We start from the raw sequence: 13026 nt of genomic DNA on the forward strand, positions 1-13026 counted from the left end.
TGGAGCTATATTTTTATTTGCTACATGATATGTGTTTTGCTTGGAGCATCGTGTATTATATTAGTCTTCTCTTTTTAGTTTACCACAATCATCCTTGCTGTAACACACCTTTTGGTAAAAGCCTACTTGATTGAAATTTATCAGAATACTCTATGTGCTTCACTTATATCTTTTGAGCTAGATAGTTTTTGCTGTAGTACTTCACTCATATCTTTTAGAGCACGGCGGTGGATTAATTTTGAAGAAATTGTTGATCTCTCATGCTTCACTTATATTATTTTGAGAGTCTCTTAGAACAGCATGGTATTTTCTATGGTTATAAATTGGTCCTAGAATGATGAGCATCCAAGTTGGGTATAATAAAAACTATCATATGAAGTGAATTGGATGCTATGATCAACTTGATTCTTGATAATTGTTTTGAGATAGGGAGGTAGTGATATTAAAGTCATGCTAGTTGGTTGATTATGAATTTAAAGAATGCTTGTGTTGAATTTAGCAAGTCCCGTAGCATGCACGTATGGTTAAAGTTGTGTAACAAATTTGAAGCATGAAGGGTATCTGGCTTGTGCATCCTTATGAGTGGCGGTCGGGGACGAGCGATGGTATTTTCCTACCAATCTATCCCCCTAGGAGCATGCGCATAGTTATTGGTTTTTGATGACTTCTAAAATTTTGCAATAAGTATATGAGTTCTTTTGACTAATGTTGAGTCCATAGATTATACGCACTTTTACCTTTCCATCATTGCTAGCCTCTTCGGTACCGTGCATTGCCCTTTCTCACCTTGAGAGTTGGTGCAAACTTTGCCAGTGCATCCAAACCCCGTGATATGATACGCTCTATCACACATAAACCTCCTTATATCTTCCTCAAAACAGCCACCGTACCTACCTATTTATGGCATTTCCCTAGCCATTCTGAGATATATTGCCATGCAACTTTCCACCGTTCCGTTCATCCTCATCATGACATACATTACTTTTGTCATATTGCCATTGCATGATTATGTAGTTGACATCGTATTCGTGGCAAAGCCACCATGCATAATTTTTATACATGTCACTCTTGATTCATTGCACCATCCTGGTACATCGCCGGAGGCACTCATATAGAGTCATATCTTGTTCTAGTTTCGAGTTGTAATTCATGTGTTGTAATCAATAAAAGTGTGATGATCATCATTATTAGAGAATTGCCCAAAAAGAAAAAAAGAAAGGCCAAAAAAAAGGCCAAAGAAAAAAAAAGAAAAAAGAAAATAAAGAAAATAAAGAAAATAAAAAAATAAAAATAAAGGGGCAATGCTACTATCTCTTTTTCCACACTTGTGCTTCAAAGTAGCACCTTGTTCTTCATGTAGTGAATCTCATATATTGTGCTTCAAAGTAGCACCATGTTTTCATGTAGAGAGTCTCATAGGTTGTCACTTTCATATACTAGTGGGAATTTTTCATTATAAAACTTGGCTTGTATATTCCTATGATGGGCTTCCTCAAATGCCCTAGGTCTTCGTGAGCAAGCAAGTTGGATGCACACACACTAGTTTTCTTTTGTTGAGCTTTCATTCATTTATAGCTCTAGTGCATTCGTTGCATGCCAATCCCTACTCCTCATGTTGACATTAATTAATGGGCATTCCCATAGACCGTTGATTATCCTCGTCAATGTGAGACTTTCTCTTTTTTGTCTTCTCCACACAATCCCCAATCATTATTCTATTTCACCCATAGTGCTATATCCATGGCTCACGCTCATGTATTGCGTGAAGGTTGAAAAGTTTGAGATTATTAAAGTACGAAACAATTGCTTGGCTTGTCATCAGGGGTATAGAAGTTGGGAACATTTTGTGTGACGAAAATGAAGCATAGCCTAACTATATGATTTTGTAGGGATGAACTTTCTTTAGCCATGTTATTTTGAGAAGACATGATAGCTTTGATTAGTATGCTTGAAGTATTGCTATTTCTTTTGTCAATATGAACTTTTATTTTGAATCACTTGGATCTGATCATTCATGCCACAATAAAGAGAAATTACATTGAGAATTATGCTAGGTAGCATTCCACATCAAAAGTTCTGTTTTTATCATTTACCTACTCGAGGACGAGCAAGAAATAAGCTTGGGGATGCTTGATACGTCTCCAACGTATCTATAATTTTTGATTGTTCCATGCTATTATATTACCTGTTTTGGATGTCTATGGGCTTTATTTTATACATTTATATCATTTTTGGGACTAACCTACTAACCGGAGGCCCAGCCCGTATTGCTGTTTTTTTTGCCTATTTCAGTATTTCGAAGAAAAGGAATATCAAACGGAGTCCAAATGGAATGAAACCTTCGGGAGCGTGATTTTTGGAACGAACGTGATCCAGAGGACTTGGAGTGCAAGTCAAGAAGTAGCTGAAGCAGCCACGAGGGTGGGGGGCGCGCCCCCTGTCTCATGAGCCCCTCGGGAGGGCATTGACGTACTTCTTCCTCCTATATAAGCCTACATACCCCGAAAACATCCAGGGAGCCACCGAAGAAATATTTCCACCACCATAACCTTCTGTATCCGCGAGATCCCATCTTGGAGTCGTCGCCGGCGTTCTGCCGGAGGGGGAATCCACCACGGAGGGCTTCTACATCAACACCATAGCCCCTCCAATGAGTTGTGAGTAGTTTACCACAGACCTTCGGGTCCATAGTTATTAGCTAGATGGCTTCTTCTCTCTTTTTGGATCTCAATACAATGTTCTCCCCCTCTCTTGTGGAGATCTATTCGATGTAATCTCTTTTTGCGGTGTGTTTGTCGAGATCCGACGAATTGTGGGTTTATGATCAAGTTTATCTATGAATAATATTTGAATCTTCTCTGAATTCTTTTATGTACGATTGAGTTATCTTTGCAAGTCTCTTCGAATTATCCGTTTGGTTTGGCCTACTAGATTGATCTTTCTTGCCATGGGAGAAGTGCTTAGCTTTGGGTTCAATCTTGCGGTGTTCTTACCCAGTGACAGAAAGGGTTGCAAGACACGTATTGTATTGTTGCCATCGAGGTTAAAAAGATGGGGTTTATATCATATTGCTTGAGTTTATCCCTTTACATCATGTCATCTTTCTTAATGCGTTACCCTGTTCTTATGAACTTAATACTCTAGATATGTGCTGGATAGCGGTCGATGTGTAGAGTAATAGTAGTAGATGCAGGCAGGAGTCGGTCTACTTGTTGCGGACGTGATGCCTATATACATGATCATGCCTAGATAGTCTCATAATTATTCGCTTTTCTATCAATTGCTCGATAGTAATTTGTTCACCCACCGTAATACTTATGATATCTTGAGAGAAGCCTCTAGTGAAACATACGGCCCCGGGTCTATCTTTTATCATATAGTTTCCAATCTACTTTTATTTGCATCTTTATTTTCTGCATCTATCTTATAAAATACCAAAAATATATTTATCTTATCATATTATCTCTATCAGATCTCACTTTTGCAAGTGGTCGTGAAGGGATTGATAACCCCTTTATCGCGTTGGTTACGAGTTCTTTTTTGTTTGTGCAGGTTCGTGGGACTTGTGAGGAGCCTCCTACTGGATTGATATCTTGGTTCTCAAAAACTGAGGGAAATACTTATGCTACTGTGCTGAATCACCATTTCCTCTTCAAGGAAAACCAACGCAAGCTCAAAATGTAGCATTCGATTGTTCAAAGGCACAATTATTTCAGCCACGTTTAATCATGCATCATCGCCCTAGCAAGAATGGCCTCCAACCGGCCGGCTGTCCGTGGACACATCAGGACATGTACGTGGACATTTGCGGACAGAACTTTCGGGGTCAGTGTTGGAGATGCTCTAACAATGCAATCCTGCATTTTTTTCCTTCAATGTGTCTTAAATTCCTGCAAAACGAAGAGGCGCTAAATACAAATACAGAATGGCAACAACATAGCACACTGTGCTTGAGAACAGAACTCCATTTGAATGGGCTCGGGTTCGCCTTTGCTTGATCATGACCATTCCCCTAGTGTCTCCATCACCAGATCAATCTGTTCTTACAAGCATGAAACTGCCCTGGTTATCACTCATCATAAATGACCATCCAAGGATAGAGCCACTAAAATAAGCACATGATCAAACGACTCAAAGAAAAAAGGGGGGATCCAACTTAATACCCACAAGTGCCTCGATTGCTCGAGGGCATGCTTGTATCAGCCATAATCGATCATCATAGCCCCGGACCACCTAAGAGCAACTCTCGTGGCAGAGATGACCGGTCCAACGAGCATGTGGCCGCCGGAGACGAGGTCCACCTCCACCACCGAATCCCCAGTGGGGGAAATCAATGGGGGCGACCAAAGGAGGCGAGGAAAAGTAGATCGACGCGGTGAAGCTAGTAGAGGAACGCGCCGTGGCATGAACAAGAGGTAACTATTCATCGCGACAGCGCCGTTTTTTGATCTGGTGGCCCAGATCATCCACGCGCGAGATCCAACGGCCGGAAACGCATCAAGCAAATGCAACGGACAGCCAGATGTCCCAAATCGCTGAGAGCGTCCAGAGGCGGTTCTTATTTCTGGAATTCCGCCTTCGGCCATTAAGCAGTAAGTTTCTCAGCAGTAGAGAAGTTTCAATCAATGTGAAGGAAAAAAAATAGAGCAAAGTACTCACTACATGAAAAACACATGCAATTCTTTACCTCCAAAAATTGCCTCATTGGTTGTATCCTTAAAGCAGTGGAAAATAATAAATCTTTGGTGCAATCAAATGACCAAATAGAAAAGGCCTACACAAGAGAACACTGTATTAGATTGAAATATGATCCATGTGGTACCAGCAATCTGTAAGCACTAAGAATACATATCCTATCTTGCCTAGAAATACAACAACTGCAGGTTACCTATTAATGTCGCCTTTCAATTATTCACATACATCATTTAAGCCCTTCTTCCCGAAACATGGAACTCTGTATCCAACGAAAGGAGATACAAATTGCATCAATGATTCGATGTTCGTCACACAAAGGCCAAGTTGAACAGACCATCTTCGTAGGATGGCTAAGCACACCCAAAGGGTGAGATTCTGCCTACTTATTGAGGGACCTTAAAGGGACCGGCAGGAGAAATAGTTCTGAAAAACAAAAGACTGAGTGAGTGCAACATCAATGGAGAAGCAACGTGCACATGTACGCATAATATACCACATAAAAAATCAGGAAAGCAAAAGCATGTTGAAAATGAGTATGACGGGCAGTTCCTAGAGCGTTACCATGTTCGGCGCCTCGAATAGCCAGCCTTGGCTGGCCGCACCGAGGCTGCAGGGAGGAGCCGCCTCGAATTAAACGAATTAAAAAAGGATCCGACTTCCAAAAAAAGGATCAGCTCATGAATGAAAAGTTACTCTAGTGGGCTATTGCAACAAAAATAGACTACATTTAAATTAAAATGGGACTACCTTATGTTAAATGTCTACTCCTCTACTAGAACAATTTTGAGCCACTAACTAAAAATGTTCAGGTTCTAAAATAGTCCAGTTTCTGAAAATGTCTAGGTTTAGACTCGTAGCTGTTCTTTACAATTTAGGGCAACATGGATCTGATCAACAATAGGCAAATGGAACAACAGAAAAACAAGACAACACAGAGCTCTACAAACTGAAAATTATACAGGCTGGCTCATACAGTAAAATTATGGAGCTGGATCCGATCTCCAATTTTGTCAGTAAAATTCAGTACAGATGATATTCCTGAACCCCATATACCTAAGTTACACACAGAAAAAAAAAGAACAACTTCTAACAGATTTTTTTTGCATCTAAGTATACCTCATGGATTGTCCTAAATACTCCCTGTCAATAATTATGCTACTATTTCTTTTGCTGCACAGTTAAAAAAAATGGCAGTACAAGCAGATCTTCAGTATTTATTTCAGTTTTGACAGCTTATTTTCAATTTCAAAATGGAAAATACTCACAAGACTACCCTATATGAATAAACCTACATATCAGCATGTGTATCAACTTTTTTGGCAATAATTAGGCCTGAAGAACGTGTATTGTACTGTTCCTAATTTTATTCACAGGCAATTGACATAAAAATTCCCTGATGTTCCTTACTGCTCCACAATCAACAGGATTGTACACATGGACAATTAATCAATGTGTCAACCAATCTGGGCCAATACAACCAAGGCGAAGCTCGTGCTGCTCTCAAACTGCACACTACTGCTATAAGCTTTGATGATTTCAGGTCAAGGCAGTGCAGATTAAATATATATATCGTTAGTATAACATTTTTCACTGCTGCTAACATGCAGTGCATTAGCTCATCTGAAAAAAGTCAAACTACGAGTTACCAATATTTGCCCCTGCAAGCATTACCACAGGCACCTACTAGGAAAAATCCATCAGATGTAAACTCGACCACGCGCTGGGAAAATCACGCGGCAACTACTACTCATCCAGAAAATAGTTGCACCCAATCTACCACAGCAACCACTCGTCCGACACAAGAGTCAGGAAAACAGAAATTAAACGGACAGAGGATGCAACAAGGGAGGGCGTGGTGAAGGAAGGGGGAGGAGTAAGGAGCAGTGGGGCTACCTGCCTATGGAGCCGTCGACGGCGCTGCTCCGGGCGGCGGGACTGGCAGTGGCAGGGAGGGAGGGAGGGAGGCGCTGCTGCCGGCCAGCCCCATGGCCAGCGGGAAGTGCAGCCGCGTGTGGGGGCGAGGAAGGAGACGGAGAGGAGCCGCCAGAGTCCACCGGAGCCGCGCCGACGACGAAGGCGATGCCCAGCCCGAAACCCAAGCCATGGATGAGGGTAGCGAGCGAGCGCGAGAGACCGTGTGCCGCGGATCCGACCGGATGGGAGGAAGAGGCGGAGCACCTGCCGTGTGCATGGGAGGACGGCGGAGGGGATCCGGCAGGCTAGGTGAAGGAGACGGCGGCGGCGTGGGGAGCAGCTAGGGTTAGGGTTTGAGTGGAGGCGGCGCACACGAGGGGCAGGACGCCCCTTCTCGCCCCTCACGAGCGTGCGGTGCGGCGGCGGCCGTCTGGGCGACAAAACGACGGCGGCATGGGGCTGGAGCTAGACGGCGGCAGGGCTGGGAGGCATGGGTGAGGTTCTAGGGTTTGGAGAGGGAGAGAGAGAAACGAGGCAGGAGGAGATGGGCGCGGGGGAGGCGCGAGTGCGGGAGGGAGGCTGCGGCTAGGGTTCTAGCACGGGAGCTGCTGCTTTTATATGCTTCTGTGGTGAAATGACAAAAATGCCCTGGTGAGGGCATGGATATTACAATTCGTTGCCATTGAAATTTTATCCAAGAGCTGAGGTCGACCAGGTAAATATCAAACGGCTCACATCGATTTCACCCGAGATCCAACGGCCTGTATCACGAGGGACAAGAGTCCCTAATCGCTGAAGAGCCTCCGTGAGACACTTCTCTCTTATTTCTGGATGTCGCTGCGGCTAGTCTTCCACACCGCATCGCAACTAGTGCTCCAAGGTAGCTTGCATTGCCTGCTCCTCGTGACCCTGCATGCCGGCCGCCTCAATGGACACCACGCATGGTACAAGCTTCGGAAGCACGCGTCCAAGGCTCCTCGACGACATGCACACGAGGCTGCACCGGTGCTTCGTGCCTGCGCATCTCCAGCCGCGCCCTCAACACGGCCTCCCCAAACGATTTTTTCGCGCTGACGGCGAAAAACGGCCCAGTCGTATCCTAGGAGCCCTTTTTCGCCGGTTTGGGCCGAAATCAGCGCGGGCGGATCCAGGCCGAACCCGACGCATTGGGGGGCGTCGCAGCGAGTTTTGACGCGAAACAACCGCAGGCCCGCCGAGTCAGTGAGACTGCCGTTTCGTCGCCCTCATCGCCTCGGTTCCCGTGGGAATCAATGCCAAGGCTGTTGCGCTGCCGCGCCGGTCAGCCTCCATTGATGCATCACGGGCGGCGCAGTGCAGGCGCCGCCGACGCGCATCCCGCCCACTCCCTCCACGCGTCCTCCCGCATGCCCCCTCCCCGCCGCCCCGCTTCGGCTATAAAAGGCGCCCACTCCCCGCCGGTGAGCGCCATAGCCTCCCCCCTCTTCCTCTCGCAAAAGCCTTCACCCCGCCGACGAGCAACACAGCCTCACCTCCCTCCCTTCCCGCCGAGGAGCAAAAGCATGGCCGAGAGGTTCCCAGGCAACAGCGCAGTGGCGAACGGCTTCGGCCGCTCACACCTCCAAGTGTCGGATGCACGCCTCCATTACGAGGCCGAGTACCCGGCGCCCCCCGACATGCGCGTGCCGGGGGCGTGGAGACTGAGCGCCAGCGGCGTCCCGGTGCCGCCGGTGCCGAAGGGGCGGCACGGCGAGCGGAGATCGCCCGCGTCCGCTCCTCCCTGACGGAGGAGTAGTGGAACTAGCCGAGGTACGTGCCCGACAGGGAAATGCTGTGGAGAGCTGTTCTTCCAGCGCCGGCACGGGGAGCAGATCGCCTCCGTCAACGACATCATTTCACGCGACGGCTTCAACAACGAAGGACGGCGCGAGTGGTGCGGTGTCCCCGGCCGCACCCTCGACGCCGTCCTCGACCACATCGAGAATGGCAACGTGCCGCGGCTGGAGTACCCGGTCCGGTCGTCCTTCTCTCGCCGCCGCGGCAGTTCCTGGATGCCGCGGTGAATGGGGTCGGGGTTGTCCTCGTCGTCGGGCTCTGGCTCGCCAGCCCTCCACCCCGTCAGGCCCGAGCTGGAGGGGACCCCTCTCGGGCGTCGCGCTCGCAGCGGTGCCCTCGTCATCAACGTGCCCTGACCGCCTGCGACGGCACCGGCAAGATGCTCCCTGCGCCTGGTCCGGCCGAAGCCCGAGCCAGGCTTGCTCCCCGTGAAGCCGGAGCACATCGACATGGTGGCCCCGGATGACGAGTCCGCCCTCAAATGGGCGAAGGAGGACTACGTCCGCGAGCAAGTGCGCCACCAGAGCCAGCCGTGGAAGGAGCTCCAGGCCCGCCGCCGCGCCGAGGAAGGCGGCGTCATCGACAGCGATGACGAGGGCGAGGCCAGGCCATCAAGCGCCCCGCCACCTGTCGGCGACCCCGGCCAGGGCTGCAGCAGGGACGTCGCAGGCGAGGCGCGCGACGACGACGACGACGACGATGACGATGACGGCGGCGACTACACCCGCATCTACATGCTTCTCGGCATGTAGACGACGGCAGCGGCGACGGCGGCTAGCTAGGCTTTAGTTTGTTTTTTATGCTAGGCGTGTTTTTAGTTTTTTGTACAAATTTCGATGAAGTTTGACCGAGTTCCTGCAAAAAATTGCCGAGTTCGCAAAAAAATGAAACGAACTTTGCCGAACGCGCGGCGATCCCTAGGCCGCTCTTTTTGACGTCGTGGGGCCCAACGGCTGGAGATGCTCTGGAACGAGGAGTCGACCTCCAGAGTGGCTTCGGCTTGGCTGATACGAACACAGTTGTGCAGGAACTGCAGGGCGATCTGCCGGGGCTCCGAACTGTCCCCGGAGTCGCTGGCTCGTGCGTCTGCCATCTGCTGACGAGCAAACCATCGCCATGCAGCGGCCTCTGAAGTCTGCACCGAGGCTTCTTCGGCGAACCGCCTATCCCCCGCAGCACTCGCTGCTGCCGTAGGTGCACCCGCGGTTGTCATTGCCGTGCCACAACTCTCATCGATTGCCACATGCTGGAGCGTCGCCGCTGTCCTTTTCCATTCGTGTCCATCACTGGATGGAGCGCCCAGGAGGGGGTGCAGCCAGGGCCTGTGCCTATGCTGCAGGAAAAGTACAGGGCATGCCTCACAACTGGCCGGGTCAACGGGTCGTCCCTGGCTGCAGGGGGATGAGACTTGCCTGCTCCTCGCGTGTGTGTCCATCCGTGCTCCCGCATACGTGACATGATTTGATTGGAACAAAATAAGACCCGGCCCCACCCCCTTAAAATCAGGGGGGAGATGATTAGACTAGAAAGAAAAAACGGAAAAGGACAACCGTAGGATGAAGTGGGAGCACGGATGGGAGCATGGGGAAGGAGCAGGCAAGCCGGATCCGCTGCAGGGTTGGTCGTGAGTGCAGCGCTTCCACGGGTCGTCCAATACCGCTTTGAACATGCAGCTAAACAGGGTTTGACCGACCCGTCAAAAAAAAAACACGGTTTGACAAGGACTAAACTTATCTGGTTTTAAGAGTTAAGGGACTAAGCTTTATTGGTGTTAGAGTCAAGGGACCAAAGCTATACTTGTGAAAGAGTTGAGGGACGAAAAATATACTTTTTCTTTTTTTCTATTCCTATTAAATTTAAAACCATGCTAATGAAACAGGCCCATATACTAATATATAGTTGCATGTTATGACTCATGGAGTGAACATGTGGAGAGGCTTTATTGCAATGTACAGTACTTGGTATATATATCCTCAGTCCCAGCATTCCCGGGGCTGATGAAGGACCGACAGTACGTACGAATCATGCTATACAACGCAAACACACGCGACCTGCAAATGATGATGCACACAGACACCCCCTTACGATATTCGAGCTAACGCAACAACCTGAACGCAACAAGGTTAACAGCATATATATAGCTATAACACCGTTGTGTCGACTTGGTTAACCCAGCTGTACTTGTCCATGTACGGGTTGGTAGTGGTGCTCTCCGGTGGCGGTGGGTAGTCGTCGATGCAGTCTGCCCACGCGCCCTTGTCAGCCATGTCGCCGGTCACCTCCCACAGGCAACTGTTGCACTTAAATCCGGAGCCAAAGGTGAGCATGAGCGCCCGGTCCCCTTTCTTCAGCCTCCCCTTGGCCTCCATGTACGACAGCACGTACCAGAGGCTGCTTGCGGATGTGTTCCCCCACCGGCGCAGTGTCATCAGCGCAGGCTCCACGTCGTGGGCGTCGAGACCGAGGCTCTCCCGTACAGCCTCGACCACGGCGGCGCCGCCGGGGTGGAGGCAGTAGTGTTCCACGCCGGTCTTAAAGTTGATCTTGGGAAGTCGTCCGTCTGCGGTCACCTGCATGGAAGAGTGGGATAGAAGCTTGCTGGATAGGTAGTGGGCGGCGAACCGCAGCAACTCGGACACGGGGAGGATGCGTGGGACGAGGCGCCGTAGATTCAGGGTCATGGCCCGGACAGCGGCCTTGGGCAAATCCTTGCTGAGGCTGATCCCCACGTGTCCGTCGCCGTCCTCCCGCTGCAGCGCGCACGCGTGCGCCTCGTCGTCGGCGGCGATGTTTGCGCGCACGAGATGGCGGAGAGACATCTTGGCGCGCCCGCGCAGCGACGGGTTGTTGGTGAGCAGCACGGCGGAGCCTCCGCTGCGGAAGAGGCAGTTGCCCATCATCATGGACTTGTCCGTGCCGGCGTACCAGCTGGGAGCGATGGACTCGGACGAGACCACGAGAGCTAGCGACGCCGGCCGCGTGCGCAGCGCTCTGCGCGCCAGGTCCAGCGAGATCAGGCTGGCGCCGCACCCCATGCCGGAGAGGTTGTACTCGGCGACGTCCTCGCGCATGCCGAAGCGGCGCACGATCCTGGAGGCGAGCGACGGCGCGGGGGCCAGCAAGGAGACGTTGACGACCAGCACGTCGACGTCGCGGGGCGCGACGCCGCTCCTGGCGAAGAGCTCGGCGATGGCTTCGTCGAAGAAGGCGTCCATCTCGTCCAGCGCGTCCTCGTGGGTGGGCGACTCCTCGCGGCCCTCCAGGATGCTGCGCGGGCAGTAGCTCTCCTCGCCGATGCTGGAGCGCACGATGACGCGGAGGAGGAACCGGTGCTCTCGGACGCCGAGGCGCTTGTTACGCGTGACCACCCGGCCAGCGGTATCCGTGCTCACCTTGCGGTCGTCGCACGGCCTATGGCACACGTAGTCCAGTAGGTAGCATCGCGAGAGCCGCCGACGGGCGATAGCCGCGCGCACCAGGGAAGTCACCGCATGCGCAAGGAGAAGCACTACGCTGAGCATAAGAAGCGGCTCCATCGTGTCCGCGTCGACGCTCCGCTTGCTTCATTTCCCTAGGAATACTAGAGAGCAAGATTTATATATAATCGTACGTCCTCTGGCAACTCGCTCACACACATTAATTCTGGTCCAACCAATTTTGCATGAATCTTGACGCGTTTTAATAGTTTTTGTGTGTCACATAGAACTGGGCTGATGTGTGGGTATTCATCCGGTCGGCCACGCGTCTTTTTCACCACACAGAGGGCTGGTGTGTGGGCGTTTAGCAATTCGCCCACACACCAGTTTTCACGCACGCAGAGGGGCTGGTGTGTGGGCGTTTATCACTTCGCCCACACGCCCGTCTCCTCGCCCACACCAAAAGCTGTCAGTTGTCATGTGTTTTTGCAGGGTACATGGCAACTGCCCTAGCTTTGATTGCAAGCAGATGATAACTCTCTTTTACCCGAGTTGACATGTGTTTTTGCATGGTACATGGCAACTGCCCTAGTGTGCACGCAGATGACAACTCTTTCTTTTACATGACAACTTCCCTAGCGTGCTTGTGAGCACATGGCAATTCACTCGAACATGTTTTTTTGCCATGCCTTTTTTATAGTGCTACATGGCAACTGCCTAGTGTTAGTAGGTGGCAACTCCTAAAGTTTTGAAATCATGGCAACTGCAGTAGACCAGACCATACATGGCAACTGCAGTTGAGAAACCATGACTGTTGTTGTCCAACATGGCAACTGTAGTTCAACGACATGACAACTGCAGTTAAACGGGCATTGAAGAGGGTCTGGACCATGGCAACTGCGGGGACGCGTGGTGACTGTCACGCGGGGCGTATGGGACCGTGAGGTAGGTGGCTGAGAGAGGTCGTGTGGGCGTTATCCATTTGGCCCACACGTAGGTGTGTGAGAGGGACCGCGAGGAAAAAAAGGCGTGTGGGCGCTAGTTGTTTTGCCCACACGTAGACGTGTGGGTTAGTCGTCTTAGACACCACATAAAACGTGTGGCCAGATTACTTAACGCCCACACGTGTGGCGTCATCGGCGTCCTTTTCTTTTGTTTTCCCATTTTAAAGTCTCAGGGCATGTTA

The 13026-nt window shown here is 50.2% G+C and overlaps 1 protein-coding gene across 1 annotated transcript; it reads right to left on the reverse strand.

Annotated features, from left to right (window-relative positions):
• Positions 1-10402: 10402 nt before the first annotated feature.
• LOC119289668 (3-ketoacyl-CoA synthase 12-like) lies at positions 10403-11976 on the reverse strand. The gene has a single exon (XM_037568941.1). It carries the CDS (start codon positions 11958-11960, stop codon positions 10566-10568), a length of 1395 nt encoding a protein of 464 aa, XP_037424838.1. The 5' UTR covers positions 11961-11976; the 3' UTR covers positions 10403-10565.
• Positions 11977-13026: the final 1050 nt, after the last annotated feature.

This window comes from Triticum dicoccoides, chromosome 4A (assembly GCF_002162155.2).
Source record: "Triticum dicoccoides isolate Atlit2015 ecotype Zavitan chromosome 4A, WEW_v2.0, whole genome shotgun sequence".
NCBI lineage: Eukaryota > Viridiplantae > Streptophyta > Magnoliopsida > Poales > Poaceae > Triticum > Triticum dicoccoides.